Source organism: Culex pipiens, chromosome 2 (assembly GCF_016801865.2).
Source record: "Culex pipiens pallens isolate TS chromosome 2, TS_CPP_V2, whole genome shotgun sequence".
NCBI classification, from domain to species: domain Eukaryota; kingdom Metazoa; phylum Arthropoda; class Insecta; order Diptera; family Culicidae; genus Culex; species Culex pipiens.
The window spans coordinates 6,428,442-6,452,100 of record NC_068938.1 but is presented as its reverse complement, the minus strand read 5'-3'; the positions used below and the strand labels follow the sequence as shown (position 1 = coordinate 6,452,100).

Sequence of the window (23,659 nt, the reverse complement as noted above, 5' to 3'; positions counted from 1 at the left end):
ATTTTATGTGGGAAAAGTATTTTTTTCAGTAAAGGCCATTTTTTTGTGATTCCCCATAATGGAATACCTGCCTGAATTTAACTACCAATAAAACTAATATTCGATCAATTTTATTATTTTCTGTACTCAATCTGTATAGATAATACACAATGAGGTCCTACACACAATAAAAAAAATGTTTTTCCTCTACATGGAACTGTAAAATTAAATCGTAATGTAATTAGGCCGTAGGAATTATTTTTTTGAATTCATTCAATGCACGAAAATAGTCAAAAATATGAAGTTGACATTCTGCTGTCACTGGTAATAATAAATGCCGTCTTGCAGGTACTAAAAACTCTAAAAATATTTGAAAATCATGGTAAACTATTTTCTAGAAAAATAAGAATTTTAACGCTCATTTTATACTTTGATACCGTGCACCTCGGAAATCATAGCACATACGGCTTTGAAACTTCGATTTTTTTGTCAATATGTTTACTATCAACAGACATCAAAGAAAAAAAGTTTTATCTTATTTAAATTTTTATTGAACTTTATTTGTTTTGTTTATTTTTAGTCAATTTATCTCTTTGTAGTTCTATGAATTTTTATGTAATTTAATTTAATTTGCTTTTATTTTATTTCATATTATTTCATATTATTTAATATTGAACATTTTTTTTATATTATACAATTTTTTTTTAATGAATTTTACTCAATTCTTTTTCATGTTTTTTTTAATTTTATTCAATTCTATTTCATTTTGTTGAATTTTATTATTTTTTTAAATTTTATTTAATTTTATTGAATATTGTTTAATTTTATTTAATATTATTTAATTTAATTGGATTTTATTAAATTTTGTTTATTTTATTTCATTCAATTTATTTTATGTATTTTTATTAAATAAAACTAACTTAATCCACCTATGTGGTTGGAGCCTTCCTCACTCATTACCAACAATAGCTGTACACAATTTTCATCTATTTTATAGATCCGGAATAAAAAGTACACCATATCTCAAGTCAGGGTTGCTAGATCGTCATTGTTTTGGACTTGTTGGAAAGGTCTTTCGATAACCTAACCAACGATGGGTCGGATGATGGATCCGGACATAGTTTACATACATTTAAGTGAGATCCGGCTTCCAAAAAGTACAACAATATTACTTAAGGGCCCATATCTCGAGACAGGGTTGCCAAATCTTCAATGTTTTGGACTCGTTGGAAAGGTCTTTCGATAACCTAACAAACGATGGGTCGGATGGTGGATCCGGACATAGTTTACATACATTTAAGTGAGATCCGGCTTCCAAAAAGTACAACAATATCACTTAAGGGGCCATATCTCGAGACAGGGTTGCCAGATCTTCAATGTTTTGGACTCGTTGGAAAGGTCTTTCGATAACCTAACAAACGATGGGTCGGATGGTGGATCCGGACATAGTTTACATACATTTAAGTGAGATCCGGATATATGTGAAAACACATTTTTATACATAACTTTTGAACTACTTATCGAAACTTCAATCTGTATAAAACTCGATCTATGGGACCCTAAACCAAGTCGAATGCAACAGGTTCGGGTCAAATCGGTTCAGCCAGTGCCGAGAAACTTGAGCTAGTTTGTTGGCCACATACTTACATACACACACACATACACACACATACACACACACACACACATACACACAGACATTTGTTCAGTTTTCGATTCTGAGTCGATATGTATACATGAAGGTGGGTCAACGACGTTTTTTTACAAAGTTCATTTTTAGAGCAGGATTATAGCCTTACCTCAGTGAGGAAGGCAAAAATCAATAAAATTATATAAAATTAAAAAGAATCTGATACAATTTTTAATAATTTTTTTATTCTTTATTATAGAGTTTTTAAGCCGGAGGCTGGTTCAAATCTTTATTGAATTTTATTGAATTTCAACGAATCTTTTTCAATTATATTGAATTTTATTGATTTTTTTGAAATTGTTTAAATTAAATTTAATTTTATTTAATTAATTTAAATTTAATTAAATTTAATTTGATTAAATTTAATTTATTAAATTTAATTTAATCAAATTTAATTAATTTTAATTTTATTTAATTTTGTTCAATTCTTTCTCAATATTTTTCAAAGTTTATGTCACCCTCCCCTTCAAAATTGGTTTGAACAATCAGGAGGCAAAAAAAAAAATTCCAAAAAACATCAAAATTTCCATGAAAATAGAAGTCTAATTAACTGAAAACATCAAAAATGCACTTTTCTGCATTGATATATTTAGCATGTTTGGGCTAGTTTAAAAATGTTTTTTTTGTTTTTTTTGTACAGCACCGCAAAAAAAAAATTTGAGAAAAATAAAATTTTCGTCTAAATTTAGAAATTTGGAAACTAATGATGGCAAAACAACTGGACAGGTGTATAATGCATTTTAAAACACTTTTTTTTTTTCATTTTAATGTTGAAACCATGGCTCGTGATTTCAATTTTTATACTTTTTTTTTTTCGCCCCCCTCGACTCTGGTCAGAGTCGAGGGACATAAAGTTAAAAAAATATTTGCATCGGCCTTATTTAATTTTTTAAGTTTTATTTATTTTTAAAATTCATTAAAAATCATTAAAATTAATTAAAATAAAAAGAATCTGATGCAATTTTTATCGAATTTTATTGAATATCATTGAATCTTTTTGAATTTTATTGAATTTTATTGGATTTTATTGAATTTTATTTAATTTTACTAAACTTTATTGAATTTAATTGAATTTCATTTGATTATTAAATTAAATTTTATGAAATTCTTTCCAAATTGATTTGAATTTATTTAATTTTATTCAATTTTGATTAATTTTACTATTTTTTCAGTTTGCATTAATTCTGAATAACTTTTGATTAATTTCTTTCAATTTATTATATTTAATGTTATCTTATCATTGAATTTAATTTAATTTCGTTCAATTTTTATTTTTTTAAAATTTCATTGAATTTGATTTAACTTCAATTAATTTTCATATTTTTTTAAATTCATTTATTGGTTTTAATTTCATTTAATTTTTTAATTTATGTGTAACACACAGCTGAAAGGAACTCCAAAACTCTATTTTGTACACAAATTAAACTGATTGTAACCTGTTAATTCAAACATAAAAACTGGATTGAAAAAAAAATTACTTTATTTTTTCAATTTTTGTTAAAAATTAGAGGTTCACTTTGATGATTGTGATTAAAAGAATTCGATTAAAAAAAATAATATTTTTATTTTTTATTTGAGTTGAGATTTTTGTATGAAACTTTGTCCATCCATACTTCACGTCCATAAAAGCTAGTTTGTATTTATGTTTGGATTTTCCATATAAATCTCCATACAGGTTTAGGAACTGTTGATACAAAAAAAAAAAAACTATTAGAATTTTCCAATATCTGTAACTCAATGAGAAAATGTTTGATCAATTTGGTTTCTTTGGCTTCATCAGGGCTTTGATAAAAAAATGGATTTGCTCTAAAAATGTTTTTTTACTTTTTTTATAAAATGAATTGACAGTATTTGTACTCCTTACCTTTTTTCTTTTATGTTTCATTTTTTGGACTATAGTGCCTGACTGATGGATTGTTTTGTTCCAGCCATGATTTTTTTTAATAGCGATTGGCTAGAAAGCTATTTTTTATTGAAAATCGAAAATTATAGTGTTCAGAATGTCCTACTCGATTAGCCAAAATTGTGTGATCTTTTCAAAATTCTTGCTTCTCAAAAATCTAAATATAAATATAAGTATCGCCGAATCATCGGTATCATTTTATTATTGGTTAAATACCTTACCAATAATATAATGATACCGATGATTCGGCGATACTGATGCGGGTTTCTTTTTACATATTTATTCTTTATTTTTTAAATCATTCTATTATTAATTCATTACTCTTAATTTTTTATGTTTAATTTGATAGTTATTTACTTAAGTTATTGATTTGCATCTCAGAATTCAGTTTTAAGAAAATCGATGTTCATCTAGGTCATAAAATTTGTCCGTACATTTCCAGAATGATGACTCAGATTAACAATCCAATCGCTTACAGTAAACAATCCAATTGTACTTATTATTACACACTTAAGTGCACGGCCATCTCTCGGTGCGATTGGGTGGAAAATACTTGGCGGGGAACTGAACCGAGAACGATCACAGACCTTAAGTTCCGTGCCCTTTCCGGCCAAAGCCACATAAAATGGCATATGGGTCATTCCATCTGAAGCGGAACAGCATTTGAAAATTACCCTCTCCGATCCTGCTCAAATTTGGCAGAGCTGTTGATACTATCAAAACATGCAAGAATCCCGAATTTCATCCAAATCGGACCACCCCCTCCATTTTTGTACCTCCCCAAAAAATCGACTTTTTGGCGATTTTTGGCCAAACCTCCTAGTTTCAAACGGCGATAGCTCAGGAACCACAAATCTCAGAAGGTCGGTCTTAGACTCAATTTTGAAGGAAATTGGACGTAGAATCCATTTCCGTGATCAAAATGTTGATTAATTTATTTGTTCTACCTGTATTGCGCAATTGAAAACTTTAAACGGTCGTATCTCAAAACACCCCAACTTATTTTTTTTATTTGACCTCACCATCGTGTTCCCCGGCCAATTTTACATAAGAATCACTTATCGACAGAAATGAATATGTTTTGTTCCAGAGATATCGAATTTTAAAGTTTTGTGTTTTCGAGATTACCTACATTAGCTTCATTCGCCGCATCTCCTAGAAGCACACAGGCGGGCTGATCAATAACTGCTACCTGGTCATTTATTGAAATAATAATTCATCATAAATAATCTTTATCAAATTGGGCAAAAAATAACTGTATAACACTGTAGGAAACTGGAGTTTAATCGCGAATGTTTATCTGTTAAAAACAATGAATGAAGTGAATTTCTGTGCTAACCCACAGGACAGAGCAATAACGACATACAGTAAAGGGCAGAATTGGATTCCGATGCAAAATGCAATTAATCTTGTTAGTAACACTGAACAATAAGTGCACGATACATTATTGAGTTAAAAATATGAATTAAAATGAATAAAATTTGTTGATTTGTTGTACTCTAGTGAAGGACGATCACAAGGAGTAGGAAAAGGATTTCTGTAAAGTATAAAACTGAAAAATGTAAGAAAATCACAAAGTTTGATCTGCTGCAAAGCGGCTAATTCCCCAAATTTTGTTGCGATGATTACGACATCGTCCGAACAACAGTGTTTTTTTTTCTTCTGTCATTCTTGGATTCTTGGAACACAATACGGCTGCTGTCCTCACGTATAAAGGATTTTTTTTTTAAAATAAAATGTACCTTGACCAAAATCATCTTTTAATCAAATGGAGCTGGCTCACAATATAAAAATTGATTTAATATGATCAATCTTTTAACCCATAAATGAGATTTGCCAAATTATGGTAAAGTGTCAATAATAAACTATAATAATAATAATAATAAAGCAGGTTTTGGGGTTTTTGCTGAATGTTACTATTTTGCTACCGCCCATGATAAAGGCCCTAGTCATGGCCTCGGAGGTTCTCTAAAACGGTTAGCAACACGTAAATAAACGGTGCATTCAAAATAACCCAATAAATATTTTTTTCACAAAAATAGATTGATCAAGGTAGGGGAACAGCATCTAATTCCAGCGTTCTTCTAATGTTGCCATATCAGCGCTTTGGCATTCAATTACAGCTGATTAAAAGCGTTTTCAACTGAAATCGAGTGATAAATAGCTCAATAAGAAAGAAGTGAACAAGCAAGTTTCTATCAAAAGTTTTGCAAATTTTGTTGTTTAAATAGTGAAAATCTCGGGTGAGTTTTCAAAAAGCCGTAAGAGCCACCGTGACCTCCGACACTAATATTTGTTTTTCTCCCAATTGTAACAAGATTTAATTATTTTTTTTCAGTTTGGGGCACTTGAGAGACGAGTTGATGAACAATCTTAAGCATTTTTGAAATTTGTTTTTTCGTAAGTAGGTCGGATACCGATGCAAAATAGGCTTTGTTTACCATTGGCAATTACGGCTTTTTGACTTAACCTGCCAAACATACGAGAATTTCCCCTATTAGCCATTTGAATAAATATTTGCGTAAAATTATAAAAAGATAAATTAAATTAACTATCTCCCAGAACACCAGGTAGCAGTTATTGATCAGCCCGCCTGTGTGCTTCTAGCAGATGCGGCGAATGAAGCTAATGTAGGTAATCTCGAAAACACAAAACTTTAAAATTCGATATCTCTGGAACAAAACATATTCATTTCTGTCGATAAGTGATTCTTATGTAAAATTGGCCGGGGAACACGATGGTGAGGTCAAATAAAAAAAATAAGTTGGGGTGTTTTGAGATACGGCCGTTTAAAGTTTTCAATTGCGCAATACAGGTAGAAAAAATAAATTAATCAACATTTTGATCACGGAAATGGATTCTACGTCCAATTTCCTTCAAAATTGAGTCTAAGACCGACCCTCTAAGATTTGTGGTTCCTGAGCTATCGCCGTTTGAAACTAGGAGGTTTGGTCAAAAATCGCCAAAAAGTCGATTTTTTGGGGAGGTACAAAAATGGAGGGGGTGGTCCGATTTGGATGAAATTCGGGATTCTTGCATGTTTTGATAGTATCAACAGCTCTGCCAAATTTGAGCAGGATCGGAGAGGGTAATTTTCAAATTTGCACTTTTTCGTGCACAGTTGAGATGGAATGACCCATATGCTTCGTTTTCTTCTTGGACTTCTTCACGCTACGCTAGCAACCACTCGATGAAACAGTTCTGAGCGCTCCACTCTTCTCTCTGAAGTATGTTTATACTAATCAATTAAGTTAATTGCAAATCCATAAGCCACCGGGAAGCTGGAGGGGGAGTTGTGGGTTGAGGCCACGAAGAAGCCACAAGCGCACACACATCCACTCGAACCTGGACATAATATTAAAGGCAAAATACAATGAATTTTCTTCTCGCAAGGCCGGGGCCAAGAAAGTGGACTTGGGCAAACTTTTCCCCTTCCAACTAAGTTGAGTTTAACGTGTACATCTAGCGTAGAAGTAGCTAAGGAGGAGGGAACGAACGGAAAATTGTGTACCGAGCTGAGCTATTATGATAGTAATAATAGTTTAATTTAATCGATTTAGTGCTCGGGTAATTGATTCACTCATGGGCCCGTGAATATTTCATTCGCAATCAATGTGACTGGGTGCTGATAAACGTGTAGCCACCGGACTGGGTGTGTGGTTGCGGTGAGTTATGGACTCACTTGCAGTGCTTAGTTGAAGTAAGCAAATTTGCATTCAAAGTGGTTTCATTATGGTTTGCAGGCTCCGCTGAAATTGGATGATTTATTTGCCCTAGACAGGATGGTTGTCACTCGTTGAGGGTGACTTTAATATTGCAACTTCATTCCAATTCTGACCACGTTATTTACATTACAAGTCATAATTAATTGATTTCTCAAAATTCCTCTCAAACCTCTTTAATTCTCTGTCGCCATAACTTAACATCATCGAAGCATGCCTTGCGACTCTCACCAGGTTCCAGCTTCAGCCCGTTCCAATTAAAAGTCTTTCACTCATAGCCTCCTGCGCTTCGCGCGCGACCTAAAATAACCTCGCGCCGGGCCAGGGCCCTACTCCAAAGGTGGCGTAAATTTCTTCCGGAAAATGAGATATTCCTTTCCGTTTCACTTCACTTCTTCATCTCCCCCTCTCCACCCTCACCCCCAATCCAGGCACGAAATGGCAACACGAGCGCGGACCCTGCGGGAAAATCCGGCCCAAAATTTAATAATTCAAAAAAGTGAAAATTTATTCACTGCTGGCGATTGCCACACCGCCTACTACTGCTGCTCTGGGTGGGATTTTTTAATTTATGCCAACAGTCTCAGCTGCCTATTTGTTGAAGGCTGCTTCTGGTGCTGAAAAATCCACCGGAACTAACCCACTTTGCGTGTTGTTGGACTATAATTGTGGATTGTGGGTTGAAATAGATGAAAATTTGAGGTTTATTAAATTGATTTTTATGGCTTTGACAGGCTATTTCAATTCAAATCATTTATTTTTTACGTAAAAGGTTCTTCTATTATCAAATTATTTCATTTAAAACATTTTGCTAAATGAAAAGAAATTAAATTTCCAGTTAAGCATTCCTACTCCATTTTTATTCGATTTATGCTTGAGGCAACGTCGAGCAATTCTAGTTTCCACGTCAAAACATTCTTTCTTTGTTTTATAAAACAAAGTTTTCCAACAAATTTTTCTAATAATTTTCGTTTCATTTATTTTGTTAAAATTTTCTTTTATTTTCCGATAGTACAGTATCAATTCTACAATCTAAAATTTTTTTCTTCGGTTCCTCTCATTTCGAAGTATTTTTTTAATTGAATACTTTTATTTTTACAATTGACAATTTTACATTTTTTTCAACAAATTGCTTTTATCAAAGTATTATTTCCTAAAAAAATAAAAGGACTTCTTTCTAAGATTGTAATTTGGTTGAAAACTGAAATATTGATGGTTTGGCCAGAATAAAGACCGTCTAGATGTGGGGTTTGGTTGGACGAATTAATGCTTTTTTTAGATTTTGTGTAGATATTTTAAATATATTTTTAGCTGAGAATAACAAAAAAAAGCATTGAAAATGGAGCCAACATGTTTATTGGAAAAAGGGTAAAATGCTTGGCAAAATGTGCAATTTATTTTATTTTTTTTTGTGATTTTCATTCTTAAACATGATTTACAAAAAAAGAATCTGGAAAAGTCTGAAATTTGTAATTTTTTATCCAAAAGTCGGGAAAAGTCGAGAATTCCAAGCATACTTGCTTGAATAGTATTTTGAACTCCTGTATGATATTGTAATATTTTGTACATTTTTTTTTCTTAAATGTATTCGGTTTTTAATCAATTTGAGAATAAAAAGCCTTTTTCATTGGTTTGGCTATCGTCGAGAAGTACTAGAGCTCATTCATTATTTTATTTCTTTTTTAAGATTTCTTAAATATATTTGATAAAATTTTTAAAAGACCAATTTGAGTTTGTCAGTAGTTTTTTTGCAGATAATATTTTAAAAGATAAACTAAATCCATTTAATCATTTTTTAATTCTTTTTATTTCCGTTTTTTTCTAAGTAAAAGTAAACAAATTAGATTCATTATCGAAAAATAGTAGTTGTTCGTGTTAAACTAGAAACACAAAAAAAATAATTTTTAAATTTTGAAAAATATCTTAATCGTAAAAATGACATAATTAACTCAAGATATAAAATTTTTGAATTGCCATTTTTTTCGAGGATTTGTCTCTAAAAAAAAACCGCATGAATTGAAGCTTAAGTATCAAAGTAAATTTTTCATTGAGATTGAAATAGAAACATTAATGTTTTGAAAATATGATAAATTATTAGTAGTATTTACTACACATAAAAATCACCCAAATTCAAATGGAAACGTAATGTTAACATTATTTTAATTAAATTTCAAAAAATATTTTGATTTTTTTTAAATATGACTGTGATATTTAACATTTTGCTATTCTTTCATTTTAAAAAACTAATCACGTTAAAGTTCGTAATAAATTATAAGATTTTTAATTTTGCTATTTTGCTATTTTTGCTATTTATTTCTCTAAATTCAAATTATGAATGTTTTGATTATTACTTTAAAAAAAATCAAATTTAAAAATTTTCTACTTTTACTCAAATTGACATATTTTTAAATTGTTTGCTCGTTTTTTATATAGTTTGTTTAGTGGTTAATATCAAGATTTCATGTTTTTTAAAGGTCCTATAAGTTTTGGGGGGGGGGGTTCCCATCTGCTGCAACCTTCCATCGGATGAGGAAGTAAAATGTCGGTCCCGGCCTTGGTTGTTAGGCCGTTAAGTCATTCCAGGTGTAGGAGTTGTCTCCATGCCATAAGTACAAACAACACACCAAACCAAGCCTACTCCGGTGAAATCGCTGGCGGCGGTTGGACTCGCAATCCAAAGGTCGTCAGTTCAAACACTGGGGTGGAAGGTTCCTTGGAGTAAAAAGAGGTTTGGGTGCTCTCCCCATTCAAACCTTCGGACTCCAAGGTTCGAGCAGAAACTTGCAATAGAGACCACAAAAGACCCGGGGGTCGTTAATGTGGATGGTTTTATTTTTTTGATAAGTTTTGGGATTCCCTATGATTTAGGACCATTCCAAATAATACTCTAGGCATTTTTTTTAAATCAATTTTTAATACGCAATCATTCTTTGAGCAAGAGTGCCTTTTATTTAAGACTCTGAAAAAGTCGGGAAAAAGTTGGGTATTCGAAAATGGGATATGAGTGGCCCTGTTCTTTTTAAGTGACTATTACTCAAATTGTTTTGAACATTTCACAGTCTCTTGGAATGAATTTTAATATAACTTAAAAAAATGTTAAGTCGTGTTTATTTAAAATATAATAAAAAATAGGTTTTTTTAAAGATGTTTCTTTCCTTTTCTTGCCAAATCCATTGATAGTACCAGTTGCCAAAAGTTTTTAGCAAACAATATTTTTTGTTTAATTTTTAAGTTATAATTTCCATCTACTGTGCAAGTTTTTGACGAAAAATTAAAATCCAGATTTTTTGTTGAATTTTTTGTTTTCATAGTAGATTAGTTATATTTTTTCAAGAAATTATTGTCTGATACCAAGTCATTATTCTAAATAAATATATTATTATGAATCACTCCAAATTTATATTTCACCCATTTTTTAAACCCATTTTCCCACTGTGACCCAGTAACAGATTACACCATACCAACGCTGGTGGCCAGCAGAAGTGTTACCGATTTTTCGGTCACCACCATCCATCGGACGGGGTTGGGCTGATTTTACTGCTTTGAGCTGCTGCTGCTAATGAAAAGTGCTTTAAAGAGATTTAGGGACACAATTAAATTAAGGAGAGCGCGCGCGCGTAGGCGGAACCCATTTAGCATATCTGGGCTGGCCCGCTTGGTTAGTTAGATGAGGATTGGTGTGGTGCCAAGGTTAGCACAGGAGACAGGATGGGCAATATTTCCTGGAGGCTGATAGGTACCTTCCGCAACGGCGTCGTAGATAAGCCTGCAGGGTAATCCGGGTGGAAAGTAAGTGTCTGGAAGCGAAATTTTGTTAGGGTAGGGTTGATTTATCAATTCTGGCATAAAACATACGAAAAAAAAGAAATCATGAAATTATGACTTTTCTTATAATTTTGTCAATTGAAATCATTTTTTTTATTTACTCCTTATGAAACTAATCACAATCACCACCCTGACCCTTACCCAAGGTAGATTATGGTTTTTGGAAATTTCAATCTTCCATCAAATTTTGCCATCGGGGGCGGCTTAAAATCCAATAAAAGCCAGCAAGCCAAAAGTGATCCCTGGTGTGAGCAGCAAATCCTTGCACTTACCTTACCCTTGAGCCGTTGCTGATAAAGTCACTTTGAGAGAGTGGGAGCAAGGGGGAAAGGGGACACTTGAGTTATTATTTGTGATTTTGGGAAGAAGCAGGTAGATTGTTATATGAGCATTCTTTTAAACGATGAGGAAATATGCTCCTTAAAAAAATTATAAGAAGCATTTTTAACTATTTAAAATTGTTTTAATAACAAATCATTTAATGTATTTTTTATGTTTTTAAAATTACTTTAGAAGCAAATGTATTGTGAAGCTGCATTTACAATATGTTTTCCAATTCCAAAAGTATAGTAAAATGCTCATAGCATGATCAAGGTAAAGCCTGCGTTGAAAAAATGACGAATTTATGCAAATATTTATTTGTTTTAAAGTTTTATTTTTTTATGTGGAGTTCAGTATTAAAAAAGATCAGTTTTATTATAAATTAAGACATAAACGTTTTAAAATGTAAATCAATTCTCTGAAACATTGGACAACGAATATGTCGGTATTTTTTTTATTTGGATGAAACTTTGTGTGTACTTTTTCTATAACCAACGATCTATTTGGTGTCTTCGGCTAAGTTTTAGGTATTGTTTGAATAGTTTCAGTTTAAACAAAAAAAAACATTATTTAAATGGACTTAAAAGACTAAAAAAAAATTGTTGAAAAAAGAACACAATTTTTTTTTCTGAAAAACTTCAAAATTTTAATAAAAAAATTAGTTTAACTGACCGAAAACCAGCTAAAATGCATTTTTCTGCGTTTATAATCAATCAAATTTAGCATGTTTGAACTCCTTTGAAAACATTTGAAGTTTCATGAAATACCAATGTACAGTCCCACGAAAAGTATTTTTCTCGCAAAAATAAATCGTCTATACATCGATATTTTTAAAACTAATGATTGGAAAGCAACTGGACGCTTGTAAAATACATTTCAAACCACTTTTTTCATCCAAATGTTGAAATCTAGGCTTGAAATCTTAATTTTTGTATACACAGTCCAAAATTTAAAAATATCTGAATAAATCTGCATATTCGAATGAATATTTCTAGTTTTTGCATTTGCTTGAATACGCAAACTTGAGCAGTAGAAAATTTAGGAAAATTTTTGGAAATATTGAATATTTATTCTTTAATTTTAACACACAAGTTCTCTTCAGATTTTTGACCATATTCTTTAACTTCATGTTAAAAAAAATACTTAATTTTCTCTTTTTTGCGTTGTTTTTTACAAAATTAAGAGTATTTTGAGTATGTGATGCAACGACAATTTGTGAGAGATCTGTATTTATAAGTTTAATCTGTAATTGATCTGTATCATGCCAAAATATGAGCTTAAGAAGAAACTTTTGATTTGTTAACAACAAATTTAAGCTTTTTACCTATAGCATATTTCGATTACTAAATGATTGATTTTTCATAATTTTATCATTTTGTTTTAAATTCCAAAATATTAGTTTAGTGAATTCTGATTGGATTAAAACTGCTTAACATATATTTTCAAAAAATATTTAAATTTTTTGCCATCCTATTTTTTATTCTATTTATAAAAATGGGCAAAAACATCCTAAGGTACTACTAATTTTTGAACACTTTTTTAGAAGACATTTTTAATGTTCAAGAACATTAACAATTCATAAAATAAACTTCGAAATTTTCGGTGAGTCTTTTGAATTTTATTTAAAAAAATATTAAATGCTTGAATGGGGAGAGCACCCAAACCTCTTTCTACTCCAAGGAACCTTCCACCCCAGTGTTTGAACTGACAACCTTCGGATTGCGAGTCCAACCGCCGCCAGCGATTCCACCGGAGTAGGCTTGGTTTGGTGTGTTGTTTGTACTTATGGCATGGAGACGACTCCTACACCTGGAATGACTAGACGGCCTAACAACCAAGGCCGGGACCGACATTTTACTTCCTCATCCGATGGAAGGTTGCAGCAGATGGGAATCGAACCCAGAATCATCCGCTTACAAAGCGGACAGCGTAACCATTCGGCCACGCACTGCCACGCGTTTTACGCATGAAAACAAAATCCAGTAGATACAATTTAAATTCAAATGAGTTAAAACTTAGAAAAAATATAAAAAGTTATGATTAATACTATTTTAATTACTTTAGAAATTTAACTTTTCAATGCATTCGTCTTTTCAGTCTTTTCAGAGGACTAACTTTGTTTTTCAATTAATTAAAAAGAATAAAATTCAAAAATCATAGTAAAATTTACCACGACATTTATAATCAAAATCACGTCTCGTCACACTAAGTCCTCCAAAGATCAACTGAAAACAGCAAAAAATTACCTTCATCCTCGAAAAACATGATCCTCCCCGTCACTACCGTAGCAGCAGAGCCGTTTTTGTGTGCACTTCTTGAATAATTTAAAATGTTTAATGGGAACGGCTCTCGTGTTTGTCATATTTTCAATTTTCCACTTTCCTCCATCTAGTTGGCTTCGGTACGTCAATTCCTAGCCTACTTCTCCTACCAACCTCCTCTCGAGGATTTGTGTTACGTAATTTAATTTCATAGCACTTGGCCACGACGGTACTCGTTTGTTGTGAAGACCTGATGTTGATGTTGGAGGACTGCAAGCTTTACACTGTGGGAAATGTGATCAAAAGCTCTACAAGACTTTTCAGTATCATCTTTCAAATATTTTTTTCAGTGCACCGGAAGTACCACATTGCTGAAGAATGCGGAAAATTTTAACAGATTTTCGTTTTCCTCCTCTCTCGTTTCCACTTTCAGGACTACACAACTCCGCTAATTCTGGCGGCAGCCGGGGGACACACGGCCTGCGTCATAGAACTGCTGGAGCAGGGGGCGGACCCCAATGCGAGACGAGTTGTAAGTACCACTATTTAGCCGCCCCGCAAAAAAAAAAACGGCGGAAATGGCAAAAGTCAGCAGCATTTTGGGAGTTTTCGTGAAAATGCACTTGCTAATGGTGGTGGGCTTCTCTTACCTGGCGCATTTACACGAAGTTGTGGCGAAATTTGCTGTTTGCGTTCAACTTGTGCTTGTTTTTTTTCTTCTTCTTTTTTGTTGGGTGGGGTAAAATCTCTTTCCCAAAATTGACTAAATTAGCTACAGTTGCTCGAGTAGGTAAGCACCACTTGAGTTGGAGCGGTTGCGTTTTTTTGGGTGTTTTTTTCAGATTGCGTAGCATGGGTGGTTTTGAGGGGAAGCGAAATCTTTTGAACAAAGGAGAACGGTACTTATGTGTCGTTACAATAACATTAGCGCAAAATGATTTAATTCACTTGTTTGGAGGCATTTTGAAGATGTCCTTGATCTTTCATGATTCGATTTTTTCTTGTGAACATTCCAATCTTTTTTGTTACAAATTATTAGTGATTTTCCAATAAATGATGTTATGGATCCATGAATAAAGTAAATTAAAAAAAACACAACATGCTGAAAGGAACAAACATAATCAAAGAAAAAGTAAATTTAATATCTCACTTTTTTTTTGTACTTCTCATAAAAAGTTATTAAATCAATTTGCAACCTTTATTTACGAATGCTAAATGTTGTAATTGTTAATTTAACATGATAATTTATAAATGCAGTTTTGACACAATTTAGCATAATATTATTTTTGTCATATTAAGTTAGACGTCATCCAAAAAGTACGTCACGCTCTAGGGGGGGGTAGGGGGGGGGGGGGGTTCGCAAGCGTGACAAAGTGTTACAAGGGGAAGAAGGGGGGGGGGGGTGAGACCGTAACGTCACGCTAGACTATTTCCTGAATACTGAAAATTCAATCAAAGAATATATATAAAAAAGTTTTTCTTTTTTTATATAAGAAAAAATCAAACACGACACAAGGCTTTAAGAAACAGAGTTTTCGATGATAGATTAAATATGCTTAAATCATTAGATTTTCAAAAAAAAAAAAAATGTTGATGTTGATTTCTATCACTACAACATTAAACAAAATAAAAATCTTTACACAACCTGTAAAATTAAAAACTTTCTTGATTGAACTCCGAATATATAAATAATCCTATTTATAAATCATGTAATAATTATTCAAAAAATCAATATGGAGGGGGGGAGTCAACAGAATGCGATATACTTTTCGAAGCAACCCCCCTTCGCGAGCGAGCGTGACAAAGTGTAACATAGGGGGGAGGGAGGGTTAATTTCGGTCGATTTTAGCGTGACATACTTTATGGATGATAACTTATTCATTTTTTGAATGGCCCCAAATTTGTAGTTGTGTAATTTTACTTAAATTATAATTGAACAATCCTATGCTTACAAAAAGGTACAAAAATATCATTTTGAGTAGATGAAAACACGTGAAGGAACAGTTTTTCAATAAAATTTTACCAGTGGCGTGCAAAATATTTTTTCAATGCTTTATTTTCCTTTTTATTTTTAAATATCATTGAATTGGCTTTTAATTTAATTTCGAATTCTTTTTTTATTGTTCTCAATTTTTTCGGCAAATCAAAAAAATATTGAAAAATCTTTTTCAAAATCAAGAAGTTTCAGAAATGTCGTAAAATTTGAATATAGATTAAAATAGTAGTTTATGCAACAAGTTGCAAAAAGAGGATTTTTTCAGCACGAGTCGTACATTTATCCAACGAGGTTCACCGAGTTGGATAAATACGACGAGTGCTGAAAAAATCAAGTTTTGCAACGAGTTCCATACAACATTTTTTGCAATTTCGAAAAATACCCATTGAGTGAAATTTTAAGTCGAAATTTCATGTATTTTGTCAATAAATCGTTTAAATCAAAAAAATGTTGAAAAGTGTTACTTTTCGAAACAAGTGCTGAAAAGTTCAACTTTTCAGCACCCATTTCAGTGCTGAAAAGTAGAACTTTTCAGCATTTATTTTGAAAAGTGTTGCTATTCGTTTCTGTTATTTTTGGTACAGAAAAGTAGGCTATTTCGTCGTTCAAGAATGACAGGAAAAGTAAGTAGTTTCACGACGGAATTGCAAAAATATAATTTTAATTTTAAAACTTAAATTCACAATTTTATGTTTGACAATTATCTGTGGATAAAACTCACTTATATAATTTTAATGTTTTAACATTCCAATAATATTATTCTCAATACAAAAAAACAACCTTCAAATTTCAGATGGCTCAAACACATAAAAAAGCAAAGTAATCCACTTTAACGACCCCCGAGTCTTTTGTGGGCTCTGTTGCAAGTTTCTGCTCATTTCTAGGCGTCCAAAGGTTATGTGTGGTGAGTCACCCAAAACCTCTTTTACGCAAATGGACCAACGTTTTACTTCCCCATCCGATAGAAGGCCAGAAGGATAATGCGGGAATCGAACCCGCGCCCCATAGCAACTTAGGGATCGGCAGCCGAAGCCGCTAACCACCGCGCCACGATTGAGGGCCTCGTAGATATTTTAAAATTTCAGGTGTTAAGGGGCCATTCATAAACTACATGGTTAATTTGTGACAGGGGGAAGGGGTTTGTCGATTGTCCACGCTCCTTACGAAGAAGATTTTTTGTTGTATGGACAATTCTACAGTTTTTTTTTTGAAAAGGTCCAATAAACCAAATTTCCAGTTTTTGATTTTTGAGTGTTTTTGAAACCGCCTTGAGTCAGGGTTATGAGAGGGAGAGATCAGGGAGGGGTGAGATTTCAAAAAAAGTTTCTACCTGGTTTATGGATGGTCTTTAAGGACGATTTCAAAGTTTTTAAAAGAAATTTTATGTATATTGAATTTCTAAAATAAAAAATATATTTCTGTATCTAAAAAAAATGATAATCGATATGAGTACGATAGAACTATCGTTATCGAATGACAATAATTTTATCAACAAACCCGAAATAATTTAGAAAAATTCTCTATTTTTTCAAAAAGTATGTGTAATTTTTTTTAACATGTCAAAAAATCCTGTCAATTATTTCACATTTTATTGTTAAAAATTGATTTTCTAAAATGGTATTTTTTTAAATTAGTATTTCAAAATTAACTAAAATATCTCAAAATATTGCGTAACTTGATGCCTATAATGGAAAAAATAACACTTTATTCGTGGTTCCTATTTTCATTAACGCTAGTTCACAAATTTTAGAACTTATTATTCTCTGTGTAAGAAAATATTTACATTTGAGTTGAAAAAACGTATTTAGTGAAAATTAATCATGCTTTTCAACATCATCAAAAAATGTGTTGCAATCAATTGTGGTTTGGCAGTCAATGATTGTCAAATATCAAAATAATAACATTTTCGTTTTAAATAATAAGACTAGAAAAAAAGCAACTTTTGATAAGGGTCAATCTGAACAAAAAAGAAACATAATACTTGCTGAGTTTACCCTTCACAAGTTAAATTTAATTTTTCAAAAAAAAAAAAATATTTTTCTCTTTTTCAGGAGGTCATTTTGTGTAACTTTTGTTCTAAGAAAAACTTTTCTTTTTTTTTCTTTTTTTTTCTTTTTTCTGTTTTCTTTTTTCTTTTTCCTTTTTTCTTTTTTCTTTTTTCTTTTTCTTTTTCTTTTTCTTTTTTATTTTTATGTTTGTATTAGGTACTTTTTGGCCGATTCTCCTATCATTACATGTTTCCTTTCTAATATTTTCATGATTTTACTGCCACTTTTTTAAGTTTTTGCTTGATTTTCTCATTTTCTGCTATAGAATGGCATTATTATCATTTAAATTTTGAAAAATGCACAGAGGCGATACAGAGGCATACATTTTTGAAAACATCGGTAAAGTCACATAAAACAAGTCAAACTTACACCAATAGAATTTTCTCAAATTTTAAGAGTTCTTTCCAATGCTTTTTAAAGATCAAAATAATTGGGTTGCAGCGGGTTAATAATAATGTTTTTGAAGGTCATTGCGATTCTGAATTTTGCATTCAAATTATATTTAAAACAAATCTTTATAGGTTTTCAATATCGTCAGAGAAAATAGACACTTCACTGTTGAAAATTAGGTAAATTTTACTCGTTTCATTCACTTTTTTCAGTAACGTACTCTGGGGCGAATCGGGAATTCAGTCTGAATAGGGACAGCAGTTTTTAGAGCACTTAATTTTTTTAAATTTGGAAATGAATGTACACATTTTGTTGGTCTGAGTTTGTTCTAACCGAAACCAACCAGAAAAATCAAAATATTTTGCCGCAACATGGTTAAAACTGCTGTCCCAATTCGCCCCATGTGTCCCGATTGACCCCAGTTTACGGTATACATTAAGGTACAATAACATTAGTAAACGGAAATATAGTTCTGACTACATGGCACAATTTGGAACCTTGTAATAAATGTTTTCTGACTATAACAAATTGTGCTAACCTGGTTGGAGCAAAAACTTAATCTTTATTTTTATCTGTCTGCAGGACATCAAAATATACATTTTCAACATTCATCAAAATGAATTTGAAGACATTTGGTTTTATCATTGCCGAAATACAGCTATATGAAGTTAGCATTTTCAAAAAAAATCGGCGCCATGATATCTCAACACTGCTTTGACCAAATCGGCTCAAAATTTTGGTGAAGACTCACTAAAGTAGTCCCGTGTGCATGACGAAGGCCGATTTTCAAAAAGGTTATTTAAAAAAAAAGTTAAAAATATTTTTTTGTTTTTTATATTAAAAATTGTCAGTTTTTTAATTTAATTTTTAAAATCGGCCTTCGTCATACACACGGAATATGTCTTGCGAGTCTTCACTCCAAATTTCAGCAAATTTGGGTTATCCCATCTCGAGATATCGTGGCACCCGTAAATCAACTCGGTGCATGGCAAAATTTTCAGCTTAAATCTTACTATCTTATCTTACTCAGTTTAATCATGAAATATTTTCAGGAAGCTTTCAGGAGTGATTTAAAATCATGTTTAAGTTGATTTAATAAATTTTCCGTAATATGAAATTATGTGATTTTCCACATGTATGTAACCCCTCAACTGTTTCCAAATTTAAACAAAAAGCCATATGAACAAATATTTTTTCACCACTAGCAACACATTCCATCTCGAAAATAAAATTCTTCTTGAAGTACTGACAATTTTTCTCACCCCGTTTCTTACCTTTCCTCACTTTTCCCGCAGACCGGAACGACGGCCCTATTTTTCGCCGCCCAGGGCGGCTTCGTGGACGTCGCCAGGATACTGCTGAAAGCCGGCGCACCGGTGGACTGTTCCTCGGTGGTAAGTAAACTCCTAGCTCGTTGGACACCTTCCCGCATCCTTTCTTACTTTTCAATTTCCGGGTGCCAAAGGGGAAAACATTCTTTGAATTTTTCGTTTCTTACTGGCAGGCCGGTTGGGACCGGACCTAGAACAGGAGAAAATCCTTGCTGGCAATCACATTATTAATTTCAAAGATTGCTTCGGCGAGCAGCGAATGCCCCCCAGCAGAGTTTGAGATTTTGCTATTTTTTTCCTCTGTCTTGAACCCATCGGTAATGAATTGAGTTGTGGAAATCAGAGCTGTGAAATTTTCAGACTAACTCTATCTTATCTTCATTAATATTTGCCATCACTGCTCGCACGATCCTTTTTTCCAGTTGCTCTGTGTGTAACGTGTATATGAATATTTTTTAATTAAATCCTTTCGCTTTCTTCCTCATTTTTTTTTCTCCAACCCCCGTCGGATCCAATGGCACCGACTCTATTGTAAATGTGTCGACTTGTGATCCCTGCCCCAGGACGGTGGGACGCCACTGTTCGTGGCCTGTCAGGGTGGACACGACAGCATGGTTAGCGAGTTGCTGAGCTACGGGGCGAACGTTCATGCCTGCATGAAGGTGAGTATTTTTATAATTAGTTTTTCATTATTTCACATTTTATTATGACGATTTAGCGAACCCGTTGGCGCGAAGAAGCGAGTGCGACGGGGAGTTAACTTACACAATCTGAAGTTGTTCCCGGGGGGGTGTTTTTGGAACGGGATATCCTGGGTTACTGGACTTGATGGTTGATGTGGGAGTAAGTTATTGGATTTCAGAATATTAAGTAGGACGGTTTTAAATATCGACAACGTTTGAAAAGATCCCAAAATGCAACCCTAACTGTTGCGACTTAATCAAAATTTTCTTTAATCCTGAGAAGAACTTATGGAGCCTTCCATAAACCTCGCGAATATTTATTTGGAATGTCAGACGAGATTGATAAAGACTTAAGATCTTTTATTAGTCCTCAATTACGTGGACTTTGAAATTGGATACTCGGAACTAAATCCAAATCCAAGTATTTTTGGAAACAATTCAATAATTCACTTTTTCACAAAATTTTTGCGTAAAATTCTGATTCCTTGTGAAAAACAAATGCAAATCTCTTATGTTTAGATATCAACATGTTTTTTTCTTCTCTACAACCGTGTAGAACATTGGTACACTCTAAAAAGTAACCATATTTAGTTTCAAAAAACACGTTATTTAAAAATGATTTCTTTTATCCTAAATAATAAAACTAACTCCCTAGGTTGTTGCAGGTTCGAAAAAAATAAACATTTGATTTCCCATAAAATGACATGTCTCAAGTTTTTTGACAGTTGTGTAACGGTAAATAGCAACGATATTCTTTTCCCGAATTTTGAGTACGCCATAAAATCTGGCGTCCAATTTTATACAAAAATTCATTTGACACCAAATGGTAACCTCCTCACGGTTTTGAACTAAAAATAACTGAAAACGTGTTTTAGTAAAAATCCTTAAAAATGAAAGGAGTTGTTCCGCCCCTCTATCTCGAAATATCAATAAATGAACCTCGGATTCGTTATCATGGACCAAAATTACCCCGTTGGAGCAAAATTTCACGAAAATTGAAGAGGAGCAATAATCCAGCTGAAACTTTTTTGGTGCCTTTGGTATGCCCAAAGAAGCCATTTTGCATCGTTAGTTTGTCCATATACTTTTCCATACAGCAGGCCATACAAAAATGATGTATGAAAATTCTAAAATTGGTTTCTTTTGAAGGAATTTTGATCGATTTGGTGTCTTTGGCAAAGTTGTAGGTATAGATAAGCGCTAAGCTGAAGAAATGCAACAAGGTATAACAAAATTTGGTGATTCTAACTGTTTGTCACTAAAGTTTGATTTGCAAAAAAAACGATTTATTTTCGTTTTCTGATATGTATTATGGGACATCAAATGCCAACTTTTCTGAAATTTCAAGAATGGACAAAAAATCTTTGACCGAGTTATGAATTTTTGAATCAGTACCGTTAAATGTTCTGATCTTTTCGAAAAAAATATTTTTAAATTTTAAAAATCAAGAATAACATTTCAAAAGGGCATAAAATTGAATGTTTGGCCCTTTTGAAATGTGAGTCTTGATTTAAAACATTTGAAAATATTTTTTTCGAAAAGATCAGAAAATTTCACGAATGTTTCATAATTAACATTGCAAATCGGGCCATTAGTTGCTGAGATATCGACATTAGAAAATGGTGGGGTTTTTGGTGAGACTTATAAAACATCAATTTTCCTGTTTTTAAATTAAAAATGGCTATAAATTGTAAACGGTGCACTTTATGAAAATTTCACTGAAGTAATTTCAAATTTGATTGTACATCGAAAAATGAAGTTGATAAGTTTTTGCGACCAGTGTTTCGATTTTTTGAAGAAAAAAAATGTTATTGATTCAAAATTTCATAACGCCCGATCTCAAAATTCTGAAAAATTGGCATTTGATTTCACCTTAAACAGATCAGAAAATAAAAAAAATCAAAAATTGTTTATTTTCTGCAAATTAAGTTTTAGCGATAAAAAGTGAAATTAAAAATAACCAAAAGAAATTTTACCGTGTATCATATTTTTTCAGTGTATGATGATGCAACATGGCTTCTTTGGATATACCGAAGGCACCAAAAGAAGTTCCAGCCGGATTAAAAAATACAAAACAAAAATCGAATGGCCGAAATCTCAGAGAATTGCTCAGTGTAATTTGGCAGAGTGTCGCCCTATGTTGCTTGTTTTAATTTCGATTTTTTCCGCTCCAGGGGACTAAAAAAGGTATTAAGGATGGTGCAAAATCTTTTACTGGAGATATATTTTGTTTTTTGCAAAAAAAAAATGTTTTGGAAAATACGAATGCACTTGAAAAAAATCAAAAGACTTTTTTAGATATAAAACCGAATAGGCAATCTAAAACGAATGTAAATTTTTTTTAATTTTTTTAGTGTACCATTTTAAGCTTAAACTGAGAAAATTTCCTTCAACATTCTTTTTTTGACATTGTTAATTGGCCCCTTCATGTTTGAATTGTGTAAAAATGAGTTTTTCTCAGAGTCATTTTCAACTTAAGATATCTCGGAAGCTATTTGTTCGATTTTCAAACATTACAATGAAAACAATTGTGATTTTATATAATCAATATTATCTTTTCCAGAGGGGTAATAACACGTATTTTTGGCTTTTTTTAAATGTTGAGCTAGATTTTTAAATTTCTGAGATTTTCACGAATGATTCATTTTTTAATATAGAAAATCAACAAAGTTGTTTTTGAGATATCTTAAGTTGCAAAATGACAGCTAATTAGGTGACACTGAGCAAACTCAATTTTACATAATTTAAACTGTTTCTTTGCAACCAGCAGTCCGATCATCAATCTCAAAAAAGAATATTGTAGTCAATTTTCTCGGCTTTTCCGAAATATTTTAAGCAAGGATGTTTTTCTTTCATAAAATATTTTGAAATTACAAAAAACTAATTGAAAAAATGCAGTGGAGCAACTATTATTTGAAAACAGTCTACATGTAAAAAAGGGAATTTGTTTTCTGTAGCAAATTTGATTTGCATCAAAAAACGATTTTTGAAATTTTGTTCGAAAATATTCAAGATTTTTCCCCAAAATTACCATTCTTTCCTAAATTCTTATTTCTGGTACAAAATTATGCACCATGCTTTACTCTAGCGCAAAAGATGTCTTTCGTATTCCCCTAAAAACCATCAAAAAAATGAAAAAAAAATGAATTAAGGTATTTGGGAATTTAATATTTAGTGATAAAAATTGCAATAAAAATTTTGGTTTTTCTCGTGTTCCTGTTTTTTCTTAGCAAAACATTGCGGAAGGCACCAAATCGATCCTTCGTATGTTCATTTTGTACGACCAACCCTCAGAATTGATTGCAGGCTTGTATGAAAAAAAAAAAAAACAATAATGCATAATTTCACCCAGATAACAAAATAGGAATACAACGTAAAAAAATATTCTTAAAATTGACAGCTTTAATTTAACGTCATTGTGCTGATATGCTAACATTAGGTTCCCAATGGTATACCATACTGTTTAACTTGTACTTCGATTCGATCAAAAATTAGGGGACAGTATTTTTA

The 23,659-nt window shown here is 32.1% G+C and overlaps 1 protein-coding gene across 3 annotated transcripts in view; it reads left to right on the top strand.

The window, feature by feature from the left end:
• LOC120417912 (ankyrin repeat domain-containing protein 29) overlaps window positions 1–23,659 on the top strand; it is a 364,199-nt gene that overhangs the window by 318,992 nt on the left and 21,548 nt on the right. For all 3 annotated transcript variants that reach the window (XR_008211973.1, XM_052707274.1, XM_052707275.1), the window contains exons 4-6: window positions 14,135–14,233; window positions 19,431–19,529; window positions 20,030–20,128. Coding sequence is in view for 2 of the 3 variants with exons in the window: in XM_052707274.1 (XP_052563234.1) it covers window positions 14,135–14,233; window positions 19,431–19,529; window positions 20,030–20,128 (297 nt within the window). In the remaining variant the exon portion in view is untranslated. The remainder of the gene's footprint in view (window positions 1–14,134; window positions 14,234–19,430; window positions 19,530–20,029; window positions 20,129–23,659) is intronic.